The sequence below is a fragment of the Stegostoma tigrinum genome, chromosome 1 (assembly GCF_030684315.1).
Source record: "Stegostoma tigrinum isolate sSteTig4 chromosome 1, sSteTig4.hap1, whole genome shotgun sequence".
Lineage (NCBI taxonomy): Eukaryota > Metazoa > Chordata > Chondrichthyes > Orectolobiformes > Stegostomatidae > Stegostoma > Stegostoma tigrinum.
In genome coordinates, this window is record NC_081354.1 from 18310203 (window position 1) to 18330935 (window position 20733).

The 20733-nt window shown below is 41.6% G+C and overlaps 1 protein-coding gene across 6 annotated transcripts in view; it reads right to left on the bottom strand.

Annotated features, from left to right (window-relative positions):
* LOC125462072 (golgin subfamily A member 4-like) overlaps positions 1-20733 on the bottom strand; it is a 112292-nt gene that overhangs the window by 56519 nt on the left and 35040 nt on the right. For 4 of the 6 annotated variants that reach the window (XM_059638022.1, XM_048551794.2, XM_048551616.2 and 1 more), the window contains 9 exons: positions 20491-20620; positions 17951-18090; positions 14166-15704; positions 13695-13856; positions 13506-13616; positions 9406-9537; positions 5274-5405; positions 3546-3602; positions 3113-3295 (listed from right to left, as the gene is read on the bottom strand). In XM_059638022.1, the coding sequence (XP_059494005.1) occupies positions 3113-3295; positions 3546-3602; positions 5274-5405; positions 9406-9537; positions 13506-13616; positions 13695-13856; positions 14166-15704; positions 17951-18090; positions 20491-20620 (2586 nt within the window). The remainder of the gene's footprint in view (positions 1-3112; positions 3296-3545; positions 3603-5273; positions 5406-9405; positions 9538-13505; positions 13617-13694; positions 13857-14165; positions 15705-17950; positions 18091-20490; positions 20621-20733) is intronic. The other 2 variants (XM_048551703.2, XM_059638051.1) reach the window with 2 other exon arrangements.

The following is a 20733-nucleotide window of genomic DNA, read 5'->3' on the forward strand; positions in this document are numbered from 1 at the left end:
GGACTGGATTAATTTAGGATATCCAGTCGGCATGGATGAGTTGGGCCAAAGGATCTGTTTCCGCACTGTCCATCTCTATGACTCTATAAGTGAGGGGATTAGATGCAGGGACATGGAAGCAGAATGAGGTAGTAATTAGATTTGTAAAATGCAACTATCAACAGGAGACCGGCTTAGCCAAATGACCTGTTTCTGTAGGCTGAATGAGAGAGTGAGACCAAGACTAGAAAGAGAGGTGCAGCAGGGGCTCAAAATGCTGCTTGTCTGATTACCCAATAATTTGGACAGCCACACTGGGATGATTAGTTGTAAAGGGCAACCAAAAAAAATTAAAAGATTTCACAGCCTTGAGGAGAGATGACTGCTAAAGTGACGGAGGTACAGAGGCATGCACATGAGTCATAAGCCAAACAATACTTTTACTCAATAGTAAAGAAAGTCAGAATACTTTATGGAACAGAGGTGATGCTGACAGAAATCCTTACTTAAAAACAGAAATATGGAGAGACAATAAACAACTAGTATGAATAATGTTTCCCCAACTCCTTCACACTAACCTTAACTCAAAGGAATCCATGACCGCTATTGGACAGGAACTTAGTTGGACCACATTTAGAGTACTGTGTATAGTTTTGTTCTTCTTAGCACAGAGTGGAAGTGCAACAAAGGTTCACTGGACTTGTTGCTGAGATGACAGGACTGTCCTACGAAGAGGGTTTGGGGGAACTGGGCCCGTACTCTCTACAGTTTGGAAGAATGAGAGTTGATCTCCTTGAATCTTACAAAATACTGAAAGGGATAGGAAGAGTGGAGGCAGGTGAGATGTTTTCTCTGGTTTCAATCCAGAACCACGGGGCACAACTTAAAAACTGTCGAGCATGCCATTTAAATTCGAGATGAAGGGTCATCTTTTCACTCGGGGGGTTGTGAACCTTTGGAAAGCTCTCCCTTTGTGGGCTATGGAAGCTCAGTCTGTCAGTGTGTTTGAAGTAGAGTTTGACAGATTTTTGGTTACCAGTGGAGTGGGCTCATGGGAATGGGGTAAGAGGCATTTATAAAGATATAAAATCAGCCAAGACCATGTAGAATGGCAGGGCAGGCTCAAAGTGTTGAATGGCCTGCTCCTGTTCCAATGTTTCTATATTTAAGTGAAAGTAAGGTCCTCAAAAACATGAGCCATGTTAAGGTCGACTCCTCAGCCTTTTTCCAAAATCGGGTCTTGAAGATTTGGCTTTTACTTAAGTACATACAGCAACTGAGTATATAGCACTTTTGAATGCCTTGAGATAATGAAAGGCAGTGCATAAAATTCAAGCACTTTTGTCAGTCACCTTACCTAAACAGAATGACTCTTTGCAGTCAATCCTCTAATCACAGTTCTGAAGTTGCTTCTCGATACAGCTTACTTCAGCCTCAATGCCTGTGAATTACTCTGTCTCTAAAGGTTAGGTTGTCATTTTGGCAAATGATATTCTGTTGTTTTGTCCAACTGTTCACTTTGAACAGGCAGATTCTCTGTTTAACAGCTCATCCAAGAAGGAGTGAGAAGCTGCAAGACAAATGGAGAAACAGAGAGAGAGAGAGCGCGAGACATGGGAGTGGGGGGAGAGCAAAAGAGAGTGAGAGAATGAGAGAGAGAGAGAGAGTGAGAGAGAGAGAGAGAGAGAGAAATACAGATAGAGATCGATTGTGAGGGAAGGGAGAGTCAGAGAGAGAATAGGTAGAATGATTTAAAAAAAAACAAAGGTGAGTCCTTAAGGAAGGAAGAAAATTGATTCTAGACCAAGAGTAGGAGCTTTGGGGACCGAGGAGGAAGAGCTGCAGTTTGGAACTGATCTGTTCAGGAACTGCAAGTTATATTTAATCAGGAAAAATAAATGCAGGAACTGGAATCTGTGATCTAAAATGATCGAGTTGGAAGACAGCTACAGGATGCTCTTCTGCACTGAGACAAGGTCAAATTACTGAACCTTTTCATTAGCTAATGATTGTCTTCTCACTTGTACCAGAGGTCCCCTTCACTGATTAGCAGGGCTCACTTTTCTTGATCAAAATCTAATTCACAATGTTTAGCAAGTGAACAGTTCAACTTACAGGGGACAAAAATGTCCCATGCAGTGAGTGGGTTCTGATGGTTTTGGAAATGCCTTCAAAACTGAACGCAAGTCTGATGCAGCCGCCACTTACGGCAGTCCTACATTTCCTGCAGATACATCAAGGGGTGCATATGTCACCAGTTTGTTCCAAGTTCATCAGTGATTCTGATTCTGACTAAATGTGCCTGGTGAAGAAGCGTACCATTTATTTCCAATGACTTTGGACAGATTGCCAATGTTGCATCCATCTTCAAAACATACAGATGACAAACTAGTGTGTCAGGATGTGTGATTTAGTATCCCTTCATTTTACTGTTAGGCTCCTCTGTGTAATGCAAACCATCACTTCTATGCCACATTTTGAAATGTACAGCCACAAGCTATTGAGTCGAAAACAATTACTCATCCAATCTCCATTCCACGACTTTTCCCTCACCTCCCCCACCCAAAAGTAAAACCATTAGATCTTCCCGTGTCTGAGCAACACCATTCAAATCTGCAATGTGGAAACCACAGTATAATTCCAGGTCAATGGGTTGAAGGTTAGCTCTGGCATTAGCCTGAATCAAAATGAACGATCTCATGCTACACGTATATACAGTATTGGCCTTTCTGCTGTTGCCACATTTGCAATCAACATTCATTTACAGCAAATAGTTCACAGAATTTAAACAGCATTGCCAATATTACCTGACAGCAATTTGCTCGAAATGATGAACAGATATCAGTTTATTGGTAAAGTCCATTATAATGTAACAGTAAAGTGCGTGATTAGATCACACTAACCTACGGACCTGTCATATTCAGAGATGCTAGTGCAAACTAACTGCAGCCAAAAGAATTCAGGACACACTTCTCGCTAATGAGGTTGCTAAAATATTACTTAGTACCATTCATCTGTTAATGACAACTTTGCACAGCACCTTAAATATGGTGAAATGTCCCAGGTTGCTTTATGGGAGCATTATCAGACAAAGTTTGACACAAACTGAAGATAAATTGGATTTTAAACTTACCTGCTGGTTGCCTAACGGCAGAAAGGTGCGTGTATACTCCAGGATTGCAGTATCATTTAGCATATCCTCAGCCTCTTCAATCAACCCTGTGTTAGTAAAGCCATATCGGCAGAGTTCCCTCACCAGTTGTATAATCAGACTGTTCCTACGATGGCATTTCTGAATCAGGCAGGACAGTTTTGCCTGTTTGAAGCACAATAAACAAAATGTTTTCAGCATTTAATGAGGGTGCCTTTCCACCCAGTTCCATGAGTAAACAAAGAACAATAGGGGAGTAGAAGAAGAGATCAAAATATTAGGAGAACATACACACAAGTAAAAACACTGAAAACAAACATTGAAACAATTTACTATCTCTGTAATTGAACCTAGCAAATTGAATAGCAGGATTAAACTCCTCAGAAGTATAAATTATTTTTTGAGTTTAAGTCACCTTTAGTGGAGCAATCAGCAATTCAGCTTCTGTTGTCTTCCTTCCCAATTCTTCAAACTGAAATGGAACAAACACTGTCTTAAAGCAATAAATTTTTGATTTATTTGCGACATTTCTACAGTGTTCCAGTTCTCCAGATATACAGCTCTAGGTACTGTAAATGAACAATGGGACAATCATGAATTCTGTCCAGAATGGAGAGAGAGAAAAGAAATTAAAGAGTAATGACTTCTGAGGAAGCTTTAGAAATCAAGCGAGGGGGGAGGGAGAAGGATTTAACATGAAGATAAATATATGAGAGGCATTCAATAGAACTTTGTATATGTCAGTATTTCTGGAAAGTAGAGAGAGTAGTCATTGGGAATTGGGACAAGAAGAAGCTTCTTCACTCAAAGGATTGTAAATCTTGGAAATTCCCTCTCCCAAAAGGTCATGGCACTCCATCATTCAATACATTTGAAGCTGGGATAGCAGATTTTTGGTCCCTCGGAGAACTGAGATATGGCAAATAGGCAGGAAACTGAAGTTGAAGCTCAGGATCAGTCACGATCATACTGAATGGCAGAAAGAGCTCAGCAGGTCATGTTATCGACTCCTGCTCCTATCTGTTCTGTTCGGAGGATGGTATACCTACTTGAAAAACAGTGAATAATCAAATGTGCGGGAAAAATAATTGCTTGCACAAAGTTTTTAGCAACAGTAGCCTCGAGTTGGTGATGGAGGGAGGTCATGCTGCAGAGCCGGAAGGAAGCAACATTGGCTGGATATTGAGGGGAATCTGCCAGTTTCTAAGACTCAGAAAATGGCAGAAGGGGACCGATTGGAATATTAATTGGGAAATGCATTGTTAAGGCAGATTTTGTACTTTGGGAAGTTACAAGCTGATATCACTTTACAGGGCAGCACAGTGACTCATGGTTAGCACGGCTGTCTCACAGCGCCAGGGGCCTAAGTCTGATTCCAGCCACCACAACTGTCCACGTGGAGTTTGCCCATTCTCCTTGTGTCCACGTGAATTTCGTCTGGGAACTCCGGTTTCCTCCCACAAACCAAAGATATGCAGCTGAGGTGGACTGGTCATGCTAAATTATCCTGTAGTGTCCACGATGTGCAGGATAGTGGGTTAGTCATGGGAAATGCAGGGTTATGGGGATAGGGTCGAGGCCTGGCTCTAGGTGGGATGCTCTTTGGGGGGTCGGTGTGGACTCAATAGTTCGAATGGCTTGCCTCCACACTGTAGGGATTCTGTGATTCTATGCAATCAGTCATCAGTCAGCAAAATAATTGGTAAGAACATTTCCTCTCTTTGGCATCTGTGCAAAAATTGTGATTGCCTCTGTAAAGAGGGTATTTCCAATTTTGTTACAGGCAGACCACTGACCCCTGATAATCAACTTGCACTAAATCTGCTAGAATAAGGAGGGTGAAATAAAATGCAGTACACAGCACGTGGGTCAGATTTTTGTAAAACCTGGTTATGACGTACTGGGTCAGGCATTTGTCAGAAACCACAATCGCAGACCTGGAGAGGGTAAATCCTAGTCAGAAGATAAATCAGTTTTAATTGATTTGTGAAAATCCTAATACAGGACAGTTGAAAAACGTGAGTTTTAAAAATACTTGAAGTGCAGGATTTCCTCACATCTTGCCATTTAATTGTAGTGGCTTGAATATGGACTGTCAAAAATCGCAGGTCTGTGATTGACAACGTTAAATGATTCAACTTACTGCATCTACCTCTTTTTTCATCACAGTGCACCTTGCTTTGAGATTATCCATAGTTCTGTTGCGTTCGTTTAAAGCAGTAAGTTGATCTTTCAGTTGGAAGTTCTCTCTTCTTAGAGCCAGTTCGGCCTCAGACTGCAAAGCAATTGCACACTCTGTATCAGACTCAGTGATTACTGGACAACTTAACCATTTCTGTCTGGAGAAGGATTCTCCAAAAACATTGTGCTATTAGTCCTTACCAAGGAAAGATGAGAATCATTCAAACTGATGTAAATATATGCAAATATTCTGTCAGACGGCCCAGCTTCTTCCAGTTGAGCCAACAGGTTTTCTCTCCACAGATCCTATCAGACCTGTTGAGTTTTCCCAGCAATTTCTAATTTATAGCATCCTGGTTCTTTGTTCTTTTTTTTTTGTTTAGGCTTTGTGTGGAAGGATTACACTAGCATCCATTCTTTGGGATATAATCAAACTGGGATGACAAATTCAGCTCAACTGAAGGAATGGCAGTCACTACACATTTTTTCAAAGAAGCATGAAGCATATCTGACTCAAAGATGATCCTCGTTAAAGTCCATTTTGAATTACAAACCGCAACACAACATTTTACATCAAATTGCAAACCTCCTCTTTACAATCATGTATCTGCTCACAAAATCTGGTCGGCCTCAAGCATTGAGAAAAGATAAAAGTAGGCAGCTTGGGGATTGATTGAAGTCCCCTGCCCATGCCTGGTTGATTCATGGTTAAGAAAACATTTAGCATGCTTCCATCAATTCTCAGACATTTGAGTGTAAGAGTTGGGACGTCATGTTGAGGTGAGTGAGGCCTCTTGTGGAGTACTGTGTGGAGTTGTGTTTGCCTTGTTACAGGAAGCATATTATTCAACTGGGCAGGGTTCAAAAAATATTTACCAGGATGTTGCCAGGAATGGAGGGTTTGAGATATAAAAATAATCTGGAGACACTGGGACTTCTGCCACTGGAGCCTAGGAGGTTGAGCGGTGACTTTATGGAGGTTCATAAAATCCTGAGGGGTATAGATAAAATGAATGACAAGAGTCTATTCCCGAGAGTGGGGGATTTCAAAACTAAGGGGCATATCTTTAAAGTGAGAGGAGAAAGATTTAAAAAGGGCATGAGGTGTCAATTTTTAAACAGAGAGTGGTTCACGCGTGGAATGAACTGCCAGAAAAAGTGCTAGATGCAGACACAGTTACAACTTTTAAAAGACATTTAGATATGTTCATGAATAGGAGAAGTTTGGAGGGACATAGACCAAGCACAGGCAGGTAGGGCTACTTTAGTTTGGGAACACGGACTGCTTAGACTGTTTCCACGCTGTATGACTCTATTACTCACTGAGCAAGCTCATTAGGAGCAATCCTAAAATCTTGTAGCTCCCTCTGCTGGAAAAGGTCATAACTGTAATGTGGTTCAGTAAAAGTCACACAAATGCAACTCAGATGTAAATGCATTTCTGATTAATGTGTAAAATTGTTGCTAATTATTCAGTTTTCACTCTACAATTTATTGCATTATGCTAGAATAAGGCCTGTTCATTTTCCTACACTGTGTAACCTGATTTTTATTCGGAGATAAAATGTTCAGCTTGGAACAACAGCTTGTAAATTATTAATGACATTTGAAAGAGTAGTAAATGAAGCTGTGTTTCATTAAAGAAGATTATTTTACACAGGTCAAGAAAGACTGCTAATAAGCATTTGGTATCAGAAAATATAAGCAGTGTAATGGAGGGCCTAAACACTGTAGCTGACAAAGATAGCATTGAGAAAGTCTACTACATGTGGACTGGTGTTGGAGTTCACTGGATTAATTAGTCACTTTATTGCCTCTGAAAGAGAAGGAGCTTGTCTTGGTGCTCTTTTAATTTTGCTGACAGTGTTCTGAGAAGTTTTACAATTTCACAACAAAAGCTGTTGCTGATTATTCTAGTTGGCATTTCTTGACAAAGCAAAACACTTTGTCAGGAAAGGTGACAAGGAGGTGATGGCCCTAGTGGTATTATATCACTGAACTCTAAATCCAATTCTGGGGACCTGGGTTCAAATCCCACCATAGTTGAATTTGAATTGAGGGCAGCACGGTGGCTCAGTGGTTAGCACTGCTGCGTCACAGTGCCAGGGACCCGGGTTCGATTCCACTCTCGGGCAACCGTCTGTGTGGAGTTTGCTTATTCTCCCCACGTCTGCGTGGGTTCCTCTGGGTGCTCCAGTTTCCTCCCACAGTCCAAAGATGTGCTGACTAGCTGGATTGGCCATGCTAAAATGCCTGTAGTGTTCAGGGATGTGTAGATAAAGTGGGTTATAGGGGGACAGGTCTGGTTGGGATGCTCCAAGGGTCAGTGTGGGCTTGTTGGGCTGAAGGATCTGTTTCCACACTGTAGGGATTCTATGATTCTACAAAAACACTGTGATAAAACTTCCAAGGCAAGTTGAGTGGGGAAGGATGACCGCTAGTTCAAGTCACTGCTATGGAGAACCAACAACCACCCCCCCCCCCCCCACCACCCCGCCACCCCAAGCCTGTTTAACTTTGTTCAATGGGGAAAAACTTGTGGAGCAGGAAAGCTTTGTTGCGTTCTCAAGAAGAAAATGCTGCTGAGTATGATCAGACTTTAAACAGCTAACCCTATCCCCATCTTCTGCATTTTCTTTAGTGCATGAGGAAGGGTAATTAATATTCACTTATGACAAACAGACTGAAATACAATCAGAGCCCAATGAATTGATTTACAGCAGAGGGCACCATAACTACAGTTACAGGATGAACATCCAAGAAGACCTTCCCCCTCCCCCATTTCTGGAGGAGGATCCTGACCCAAAACGTCAACTGTCCTGCCCCTCTGATGCTGCCTGGCCTGCTGTGTTCCTCCAGCTCTGCACTGTGGTATCTCTGACTCCAGCATCGGCAGTTCTCACTATCTCCCAGGGAAAAACTTCAGTAAGTTTTGTCACTGTACGTGAGGATTCACAGTAATGGAAGGTCAATGATATTTTTAATTGAAACCTCATTTGCTTGACAGATGTATGTCGTAAAAGAAGCTGCTTGCTTCTTAGGAAAGTGCAACCTGATGTCTGCACTAATATGACTTTATATAAAAAAAAGAGCTTTTTTTCAAAGCTGTGATCAGTTCAGTAGGGGTAAGACTGCAAAAATATGGGCTTCATTCCTCTGCGTTCAACCTTTTGTTTACACTGATTCACTGACATCAGAGATAGGAAGTTGGGGTGTTATAAATTATGCTCAGAGCCTCTGGTCTGACAAAGGGAAAATCAGCTGGTATCTCCATCTCTGGAGGCTTTCCAACGAGGTCTCCTAGAAAATAGCTCATGTACACCAAGTCACCCCAGAATAGGGGGCTGTCATATTGCCACAGCTCAGATTGACCAGATTTACCCATGGGATTGGCTACTCAAACAACATAGGGCCGGCTGACTAACGCTAATGGATCTTTAAAACGTGGAGATGGGACTGCAGGAATTACAAAGAGAAGATATGCAAGAAAGTAGTTCAATTTAAAACAGAGGGTTCTCATATACAACTTCACTATCAACAGCAATCACGGTCCAACAGTGGCTGTTTCACTTTCAATTGGTTTAAGTTTGATTACCCGTTCCACCGGAGCTGCCTCAGATTGGTGACTGTCCTTGGGTGCGGCCGTAACATTGGGTAAACATGTTTGAACCACAACTCCTTTTAGCTGAGTGTGGAGTGACATTGAGCGGAACAAGAAGTGCACGGTTCAATAGATCCCACTGTCTCACTCAGGGAGCACAGTTATAGGCATAAAGAATGTTTAGCACTTGTGTAATTTAAACTGCAAGAAGGTATTTTAAGGATAAAGGCCAGGAGTTTCCACTGGGGGTAGGGATCTTGTGAACACTCTTTGTCCAAAAAGGGTTTCCAAGCTCTTCCACCCAAGGTAACAAGGGTGGAAAGGAAGGCGTGCTGGTGTTATCTCCCTACCCCCTGAGCCAGGAGACCCAGGTTCAAGCCCTACCTGCTCCAGATGTGTGTACTAATACCTCTGAACAGGTTGGGGATTAGAAAATATCAACAATGGTGGAAGGAGGACATTACCTGCTGGGAGCTGGATTACTCTCCCTTACCTCTTTCAGGCACTCCTGCTCTCTCACAATTTTCCTCAACCTTTCCACCTCCAATAAAACCTCTGTTAGCTCCACTTGGACCTTCTCCGCACTGGTTTCTGGGGAGGTCACCTTTCTGTGCCACTTCTGAGCCTGGATTCAAAGGGACACAAAACACAGATCATAATAACTGTGTTCTATGGAATATGTGGCACTATGTTTCCTTTCTTTACATTTTTACACTTAATTGAAACATATAAAATAATCAGAGGGTTAGATACGGTGGATAGGGAGAGCCTTTTTCCTAGGATGGTGACGGCGAGCACGAGGGGGCATAGCTTTAAATTGAGGGGTGAAAGACATAGGACAGATGTCAGAGGTAGTTTCTTTACTCAGAGAGTAGTAAGGGAATGGAACGCTTTGCCTGCAACGGTAGTACATTTGCCAACTTTAGGTACATTTAAGTCGTTATTGGATAAGCATATGGACGTACATGGAATAGTGTAGGTTAGATGGGCTTCAGATTGGTATGACAGGTCGGCACAACATCAAGGGCCGAAGGGCCTGTACTGTGCTGTAATGTTCTATGTTCTATGTTCTATATGTTCTATTTTATATTTCGCTATCGTCAGTCTGTATGTCTGGGCTAATGAAACAGAAAGCAAGTAAATACAAGTCTCTCCCTTCTCTTGGGTGTCAATGTTTGGAATGTTTACACTGCAGATGATCAGACCAGGAAGACAAATTGACAATGGTCCAATCTGGTTGAATAATCCTACAATACTCAACTACAGGCCTAAACCCGGAACTGGTTGCTGACCCATTGCATGCCTCCACTGCTGGGACAGTTCAGCTCATCAAGACAGTATCTCAGTGTTATTGAGCCAAGAAATCCAAATTGGAGTTGTTGGCCAAGATATTTTCCACAATGGAGTGTCTCTCCATGGTAGTAAAAGTACCAGAAGAAAACAGGAATTGTAAAACCCCACACACAAATGTGGGTTTGTGAAACTGCCTCCACAGTAATCAGATTTTGGAGTCCTTGCAGTGTGGAACGCAGAGTATGGAGTTGGGACCAGATAAGAGGAATCCTATTTTAAGTCCATATCCTTTAGATCACCAGGGTGGGGATCTGATATACCCCTGTGGATGTGACTCTACGTTGGAGGTAAGGCACACATTTAGAAAGTAAAAAGTTCATAAATTTGTCTTTCTAATGTTGTTTATGGGATATTGGCATTGCTGACTAGATCAGCATTTATTGCCAACCCCTGATTGCCCTGGAGAAGGTGGGAGTGAGCTGTCTTCTTGAACTGCTGCAGCCTTGGGTTGTAGGCACACTCACTGTGCTTTCAGGGAGGGAGTTCCAGGGCTTAGTTCCAGTGGCAGTGAGGAAATGGCAATATAATTCCTAGTCAGGATGGCGGGTGGCATGAAGGGGGAGCCTGCAGGTAGTGGTGTTCTCGTGTGTCTGCCCTTGCCACTGAAAATGTAAAGCTTGTTGGTTTAGAAGGGGCTGGCATAGATTTACTGCACTGCATCTTGTAGATGGCACACACTGTTGCCACTGAACATGAACGATGAAGGAAATGAATGTTGAAGCTGGTTGATGGGCTATCAATTAAGTGAGCTGCTTTGTCCAGAATGATGTCAAGCTTCATGAGTATTGACATCCAGGCAAGTGGAGTATTCCGTCATACCCCTGACTAGTACTGGGAACAAGAACTGGGCCCTAGTCTGTGCTAAGTTAACAGATGGAAGTCAGAGAAGCATCAAACAGCCACCCTTATATTGGGCAGATAAGGCTCAGCGTGGTTGTGATGTCTCCTGGTGTTAAAGTTTCTGTCAATCCACACTGCGTAATTTCACATTCATAATAGCAAAACCTGCTTTCATGCAGTGAGTCAACATTAGGCAAACCACATCACGGCATTCAGATAAAAATTAATACAACCAAACTTGCAAATAAATGCTGAGAGATTGCTTGAACTGTTCGGTTTTATGGAATATCTTCAAATAGGAGACACAGCAGGAAAGATTTAGAGAAGGTATGTCCATGGCAGGCAAATAGAGAGTTCCTGCTATTAATTTTGTTTCCTTTTTATTCTGTCATGGATGTGCCATTGCTGACAAGATCCGCATTTTTGTTCCCTAACTGTCCTTGAACTGAGAGACTTGCTCAGTGACCTAAAAGCACAATTAAGACTTAACCACATTGCTTTGGGTCAGGAACCTTATGTAGCCAGAGTGGGTAAAGGATGTCCCTGAGGATCAAGGAGTCTAGAAGCAGGGGTTGTAGTTTAAGGATATGACGTAGGATGTTTAGGACTGTGAGTGAGGTGAGTCTGTGGAATTCTCTGTCATAGAAGCAGTTGAGGCCAAAGTATTGAATGTTTTCAAGAAGGAATTAGGTACAGTTGTTAGGACGAAAGGGATCAAAGGCTATAGGAAGAAAGTGGGAATAAGGTACTGAGAATTGGATGATCAGCCATTACCATACTGAATGGCAGAGCATGTTCGATGTGTCAAATGGCCTACTCCTGCTCCTATTTTCTACTTCTCAGTGTTAAAGATCATTGGTGAACCAGATGGGTTTTTATGACAATTGACAGTGGTGTCATGGGTCACCAATTCAGAGTCAAATTTTCAATTCCAGATTAATCAATCCAGTTTAAATTCCACTAGCCAGCATTTGAACCAATGACCCTAAAGCCTTAGCCTGGCCCTTTGGATTACTGGGGCAGTGTTATCACCACTATCCTTAACATCCCTTTAAGAAAAAGAAAAGGGAGATCAGGTAGCCGAATATTGGAAAAGTGGCCTACAAAGTAACTTGTGTCGTGGAATCAGAATCTACCTTTCTTTTAAAAGTCACTTTTGAGGCATGGGCATCACTGCCTGGGTCAAAATTTATTGCCCATCCCTACTTTTCTTTGAAAAAATGCTGGTGAGCTGCCTTCTTGAACCACTGCAACTCACGTGCTGTAGGGAGGTCCACAATGCCATGACAGATGAAATTGCAGGATTTTGACCCAACAACACTGAAGGGGCAGTAATATATTTCCAAGCCAGGACGGTGAGTTGCTTGGAGGGGAACTTGCAGGTGGCAGTTATCTAGGTCACGCTGCATTTGGGAATGGAGATGCAATATAGTTTAGCGATCAAAGCCTACACACTTGAGTCAGCAGCTTTTGAAAAGGAGAGGACTGAAATTTCCCCTATATTTAGAAGTCAAAACGTTTTACCAAAAAAAGATGACTTTCAGCCTCCTAGCAGCTAATAAAGAAGAAAAAGAATGAAGAACAATCACAACTGGAAGAAGACTAGTTAAGAAATTTACTTCTCAGATACAGAGATCAGAATAAAGTACTTGGCTGAAAGGCCCTTGATTGAACTGATTTGCTTCATGAGTTCATCTGATTTATTAGTACAGGTGAAAAAGGTCATTTAAGCTGGAGTCCATTTGAAGAGATTTACCAGGATGTTGCCAGGTACGGAAATAAAGGCTGGAAAGACTGGGACTTTTTCCACTGGAGCACAGGAGGTTAAGAGGTGACCTTACAGAAGTTTGTAAAATTATGGGACGTATAGATAGAGCTAATGGTAGTTGTCTTTTCCGTAGCAGTGGGGGGGGATTGCAAGAGCTGGGCACATTTTTAAGGTAAGAGGAGAGAGATTTAAAAAAAGACATGAGGGGCAAATTTTTTACACTGAGGGAGGTTCGCATGTGGAAAGAACTTCCTGAGGAAATGGTGGATGTGGGTACAGTTGTAATGTTTAAAAGACATTTGGATAAGTACATGAATGGGAAAGGTTTGGAGGGATACAGGCCAGAAGCAGGCAGGTGGGACAAATTCAGTTTGTGGCAATAATAGGCATGGACTGGTTGAACCGAAGGGTCTGTTTCTGTGCTTTATGACACACCACCAAAAAAAAATTTAAGCTTTGAGATTGGCACTGGATTTTTGGTACTAGATTTTTTAAGAAAACTGAAGTTAGAAACAAAAGGCAGTAAGTAATTATTTGGAATGGGATAGTCAGTGGTTAACCGCTACACAGATTGTCCAATTACAGTGATTTATCAATAGATTGAGCAGTCTGATGAAATGGTATGGTTATACCTCAGTTTTTGTCTTGTCCAGTTCTTCTTGTTTCAACTTCAGCTCCATTTCTGTTTTCTCAAGTGGCTTCTCAAGTGCATTGTTCCTTTCGATCAAAGCCAACTGCAGCATCTGATATTGAAGAGAATTGTTTTACAATGTTGAACAGATCAAGAAAGGGACGGAAGACTAAGAACAATAATGAATTACCTCTGTCGCTGGTTTCTTAGCCGGGCTCTGTTTGCCCTGCAAAACCTGCCCTTTGTGCTTTAATTTTATGTCACCAGGTGCAGATTTCTCCTCAATATCCATCAGTTTTCTTTGTAGAATATCATAATCCAACTTCAGCTTTTTCAGGGATTGATCCTTTTCCTTTAATTGAATGCAGGTCGAGTAATTAAGGACATTAAATTGAGGTGCAAGAAATAAACATAACCATCAGATCACCTCTTTATGTATTCTTTTCACATTCTTCTAAAGTCATAAAAATGTTAACAATTGAGAAGAAAGTTAACAATGTGAACTACAGCAGCAATTTAAGTGATGATTAAAAGGAATGTTGTATCCAGCATTTGTAATTATTTCATTCCACGCCACTCTCATTTCCCTTACCTTAATAGTACTTTCCAACAACTTAATTTTGTCAGAATAATTAATTACTTCAAAAGCGACATCACTCACCATTTCATTTTCTTCCAAGCATGTTTCCATGACAGTTCCAGTTTCTTCAACAAGATATTTTTGGCCTTTTGCATTGATTTTGCACCTCAAGCTCTGGTAATCATTTGATCCTCCCATGGGACTAACTGTTGATGACTCTGCCAATCCATCATTAAGTTCATCATTTTGTTCCTGCAGATTCATATTTTGTTGCACTTCGCAAATTCTCTCAGCCTTGTTCATCATCTTACTGTCATCTTTTTTGAAAGTAACATCTTGCACTAAATTGTTATTTTGTTGCTTTAATTCATCTTGCTTAGTTATTTCACCTGTCCCTTGGGATTTCAGTTCTTTAACTAAACATTCCTTCAAATTTATCAAGTTGGTATTCTCATTTTCTACATGATTTATTTTGTTTCGTGCTGCACTGCTCTCCATAAAGTATGTCTCTACTTCACTTTCCAATTTCCTGACCTTTGCTAAAAGATTTTCATTCTCTTCTGTTAAATGGTGCACAGTTTGGTGAATTATCTGTGCCTTCTCATTCTCCAGTTGGCTAATGTTTTTTAGCAGATGCTCATTTTCCTTCATCAGCTCTCCTTTCTCTTGCTTTAAACTTGTCACTGTGTTAGCAAGTGTTTTATACTCAGATTCCAGGTCTGATACTCTGTCCTTCAGCTCCTCATTTTGTGTGCTCAAGTTCTCAATTGTTTGATTACACTCCGCTAACTTCTGTGCATTTTCTTTCCGCATGCAGCTGATTGTGTCTTCCAGTTTACTCTTCTCTTCTTTTAGCTTAGACAGTCTCTGCAAACATTCCCCATTCTTCTCGTTAAAATCTGCCTCCAGCTCTCTTTGGTTGGATTCCAGTTTTGCTATCCCATTTAGCAGCTCTTTATTTCGTTTTTCCAGAACCTCATTTTCTTTCCTCAAGTTGTTTTTCATGGATTCTTTCTCTTGTATCTTTTCTTCTGTTATTTCCTCAAGCTTCTGAGATAATTGGTTCACTTCACTATTTGCAAGATGCAATTCATCTGCTAATTTACTTTTCTCCTCAGATACATGAAGCAACTGGCTGTTCATACACTGCAAATGCTGACCCATATCCATCTTCTCTGTTTGAAGTTGCTGGATTTTCGCCTCAAGTTTTCTAATAGTTTCAGCCTTTGGGTCTATATCAGCAAGATCTCCTTTGATGCTGAAATGTATCTTTGGCAATATACCAGTATTTGTGTCGCTTTCAGCGAATTCTACAGTCTTCTGTACAGATGAGCAAGTTGATTCTGCACTCATGACTTTTGGACTCTCAAGTTCAAAATCTAGTTGATCAGATTGTGACTCATCATTAGTGTTAACTACAGGGACAAACGCATTGCCGTGTAATTCCTTGCCAACAGCTTGGTGGTCTTCACATTTCTTGATTGCACGCGCAATCTCATTGATCTCTTGCTTTTCAGCCAAAGGTGGTGAGAGATCACAAGGCAGCAAGTCTCTTTCTTCCTGGTCCAACAACACGGCCAGTTCCTTTTGTGTCTCAGGGCTCCGAAGAACTGCTCTGACCTGAAGTTAATATTATGACAAATTACGCACCGCTCTGCATATCTACATAAATTGAACATTTAGCAGCTTTTAAGTATCATAATGAACAGAAGTACACAGAACAATGAAGAGATCCAACTGAATCTGACATTTTTTTTGCCTGGCGAGATGATTTCGGTTGGTTAGTTTGTGTACATTGGCAGTACTTAGGACAAGGGAAGGCCCATGGGCTGCAGACGATAATGCTTGTGCTGGTGCCATGTTGTTGGCTACTGCAGTTTAGTGGTGGTGGTGGGGGTTTGGTGGAGAGTAAAGGTTGCCTGATAACGATATTATCCTGGCTGAGGGAACTGTTCTCACTGGGGGCCTGGAAGGATTTGAGGGGAGAGTGAAATAACTCAAGAGGCCAGTATCCCATCACCAAGTCATCCTTCATTTACAGGTAGAAAGTCCTTGATACTGGTCCAGCTCCCTCAGTGCCAGCTCTCAGAGTGAACAGGATGACTGACACTTCCGTTTTTATCTGTCAGCCAGGGCTCCCTGATTAGACCAGGTTAACAGCCCCAATCAGAAACTCATATTCTCTCAGGTCCACCTGGCAGACCTTGTTACAATCACGACAGAGGGATGAAAGAAATGGGTTGGGCTTGGTCTGACAGGAATGGCATGGGAAGGGTGGGTGAGATAATTGTCTTGGTTAATAGTGGCAAAATGTCAGGGACAGTTATTTGATACAACAGATTATTTAAGAGTTAGTCTTTGTATTAACAATTAAGATTCACGAGACTTGAACAAAAATATTTTAGAAAAACTGCCTTGTGAGTTCATAGAATACATTAGTCTTATTCTATTAATGAAAACCTTCTAAATCCTCCAGAGTTTTCTATTTTGTCTAACTCCAATGGATATGCCATCGACCAAGTTTAGTCACATAGAATCCCTACAATGTGGAAGCATGCCATTCAGCCCATTGACCTTCCAAAGAGCATCCCACCCAGGCCCACACCTCTACCCTATCCCTGTCCCTGTCCCACAGCTAACCCACCTAGCCTACATATCCCTAGATGCTATGGACAATATAACATGGCCAATCCACCTGGCCTGCACATCTTTGGATTTTGGGAGGTAACAGGAGCACCTGAAGGAAACCCATGCAGACTCAGGGAAAATGTGGGAACTCCTCACAGGCGGCCACTCGAGGGTAGAATTAAACCCGAATCCCTGGCACTGTGAGGCAGTAGCGCTAACCACTGAGCCACCGAGCCACTCAGGGAGGATCAGTTATAATGTTACTACACAACTGGAATCCAAGGAATGGGGTTAGTTAGCTCTTTTGGCTGGAAAGCTGGTGTTGCCACCTACACGGGTGCCATTCGTGCACTGGATGAGGTTACCATGAAGGACTCTCCTGTTCAACCTCTCCCCTTGCCTCAGGCATGATGGCCCTCAGGTTAAAGCCACCATCAGGTGTGTGTGTGTGTGTGTGTGTGTGTGTGTGTGTGTGTGTGTGTGTGTGTGTGTGTGTGTGTGTGTGTGTGTGTGTGTGTGTGTGTGTGTGTGTGTGTCTCCAATGAGAGAACATCCTTACAGTATGGTTTATCACAAATGAAGATTGGTAGTTGGAAAGCTGTTTTTTTGGATGATACATCATTATTACATTATATAGCAGTATAACAGGCGGTCTTCAAACAAATAGAGTGTTTATTTCTTGAATAATATTGAAGCCATCAACGTAAACCCACCTTTTCAGCTCAGGAGAAATACATTTCCAATTAGACTTTCAAGTTCAATGACTAGAAACAATCACAAGGCCAATCTCTTCACAAAATGTGGAGTTACGTTCCTAGGCTTGTTTTTACACGGGGATAGATTTTGTTTCCCCCAAGAGTTAGAAATTTTGATGTTCTGCTGAGATAACAACTAGAAATTTTGTTTAAGAAGTTGTTTCGTTGTGATAGTGATTCTCATTTCACTGAAAATATAGCATTTGGCAACACTTGGTTTATACTGGCATGAGAAAGCTGTTATTGTTGAATTTTATTTCACATATTTGGCATGTTTAGTGACCGATAAGGTGAAATATGTTCATACTGGACAACAAAAAAAATTGCTCCACTTTTCTTCTTCTGGTTCAACTTCCTGTACCCTCAGGTCAGATTCATATAGCGCACTTAGTTATGAAGTAAAACGATTATATAAAATAATTACACAGTGATTGGAATTTTTTTCATCTACATTTAGATTTCCATGGAGGTCTGTGTTCTTACCTTCTCCACATCCCCGGTTCTAAGAACCTGCATTAAATCAGCCAACAGACAAGAGTTTGCTTCAAGAAATGGAATTATACGTCCTTCCTTCACAGCTTTAGATAGTTTTGGGTAATCACAGACACTTTCAGAGGCTAGTTCTGTTGAAAAGCACACATAAAATGATAAAGATGTATTATAATTTTCAGTTCCTCAAAGAAGTTATGTGCATCATCTTTTTACCCCAAACCGGTAAGTGTGTGCTTTTTTTAAAAATCAAATGAGATCAGAGGAAACCTCACTAAATTATGTAAAAATATTAAGTTTAAATCATGATAAATTAAATCCACAGAACATCTGTATAATAGGATTGCAAATTGGAGCTAGTCAGTTTTCTCACACATTACATCAATTCCAGACAAGGAGGTTTAGTCAAAAATATCTTCATAAACAAACATATTCATTTGAAATTAGAGACTAGCAGAAATTTATCAGAAGTTTTTTTTTCCTTTATTCATTAACGGGATGACAACTTCGCTGGCCAGGCAGCACTTATTGCCCATCCCTAATTGAACAGAGGACAGTGAGAGTCAACCACATTGCTGTACGTCTGGAGTCACATGTGGGTCAGACCAGGTAAAGATGGCATTTTCCTTCCTTAAAGGACATTAATTAACTAGATGGGGTTTTACCCCAACAACTGATCCACGGCCATCATTAGATTCTTACTTACAAATATTTTGTTGAATTCAAATTCTACCACCTGCCATGGCAGGATTCGAACCTGGTCCCTGGAATGTTATGTGGGTCTCTGGATTAACTGTCCAGTGGGGGCGGGGTGTGAAGGATGTGTTGCGGGAAATGTGGGAGATGCGGTCAAGGGCGTTCTCGACCACTGTGGAGGAAAGTTGCGATCCTTGAAGAATGTGGACATCTGGGATGTGCGGGAGTGGAATGCCTCATCCTTGGAGCAGATGCGGCGGAGGAATTGGGAATAGGGGATGGAATTTTTGCAGGAGGGTGGGTGGGAGGAGGTGTATTCTAGGTAGCTGTGGGAGTCAGTGGGCTTGAAATGGACATCAGTTTCTAGCTGGTTACCTGAGGTGGAGACTGAGGGCTCCAGGAAGGTGAGGGATGTGTTGGAGATGGTCCAGGTGAACTGAAGGTTGGGGTGGAAGGTGTTGGTGAAGTGGATGAACTGTTCGAGCTCCACTGGGGAGCAAGAGGCGGCGCCAATACAGTCATCAATGTAACGGAGGAAGAGGTGGGATTTGGGGCCTGTGTAGGTGTGGAAGAGGGACTGTTCCACTGTTTTCGTTAGAGAGAAGAAGGTTGAGAGGTGACTTAATTGAAACATATAAAATAATCAGAGCGTTAGATACGGTGGATAGAGAGAGCCTTTTTCCTAGGGTGGTGACGGCGAGCACGAGGGGGCATAGCTTTAAATTGAGGGGTGAAAGATATAGGACAGATGTCAGAGGTCGTTTCTTTACTCAGAGAGTAGTAAGGGAATGGAACGCTTTGCCTGCAACGGTAGTAGATTTGCCAACTTTAGATACATTTAAGTCGTCATTGGACAAGCATATGGACGTACATGAAATAGTGTAGGTTAGATGGGCTTCAGATCGGTATGACAGGTCGGCACAACATCGAGGGCCGAAGGGCCTGTACTGTGTTGTAATGTTCTATGTTCTATATGATAAGGCCACTGCTTCCCCTAGTTTACATCGAGTATGGCAGAGTAAGAGGTTTAATTGACAACCGAGAGATCTGCTGATGGTTCAAAGGTCAAGTCTTCGTTTCTTTTTTCCAGTTTATACTCAACTTGAGCTGCTGAAATCTGGAGTGCACATCAAATACCGAGGAAGAAAACTCTCTTCCTATTTTTGGCATGGCTAGCCTCAGAAGTTTGTCAATCAATAAAGTGCACAGGCCACTAACAGCAACAGGAAGCATGTGACATACTCTCTTATTTTATAATACAAGGAGCTTTATAAACATTTTACATTTATACACAAAAACAGAACACATCCACAGCTTATAAAGAGACCTGCCTCACCAGAACATTCATCTCCCTGAAGGAAGATACACACGTGAGAGCTCATGTAAAACTATAGCATCCAGCTGCTACACAAAAGAACCTTCCTTCTTATGATCCTTGGATCATGCTGTATGACTATATATTTGGGGAGTGAAGGGTACCCTTACTGTAGATGATGGAAGGTCCATTTGCAACCCCAAAAACAATCTAATAGCCATCCAAAACCTTCAATAAGGATATACTGGAAAAATGTTGGAAAATTGATGGCTTAAGATTAAAAGTGAATTGCATTCAAAATAAAGACTTATTTATGTAATACATTTTGTAAAATTGAAATGTTTAAGCCTCCTGAAAAAAATAACCTGAAATCTACATAATAGAACTTGGCATAATGGAAAATAAGCTAATCATCATTTTATCGGAAAACAAGTCCATGTTGGATAATTGACAACATGGCTTACATTGATTAAAGAGGTCAAGGAGGTTCGCTCAAGCATGTAACATGATGTAAAAGACCTACTTGCAATGATCAAGGCCTCTTGAACACACTGCCCAATGGATGGCGTCTGAGTGTTCTTATTCCGAGCTGAATCCAGCACAGCTGCCCACTTGCTCTGCAATAGCTCTTCTCGAAATAAAATGTCTCCATTCTGATTGGAACCAAAATACTTCAAAGTTAGTGGATCCTCTTGGAGCAGAAGCCTTCTATGAAATTTATGAATATCTTTGTAATTAATATCTGGCATTTGCCCTTGCCACAAAT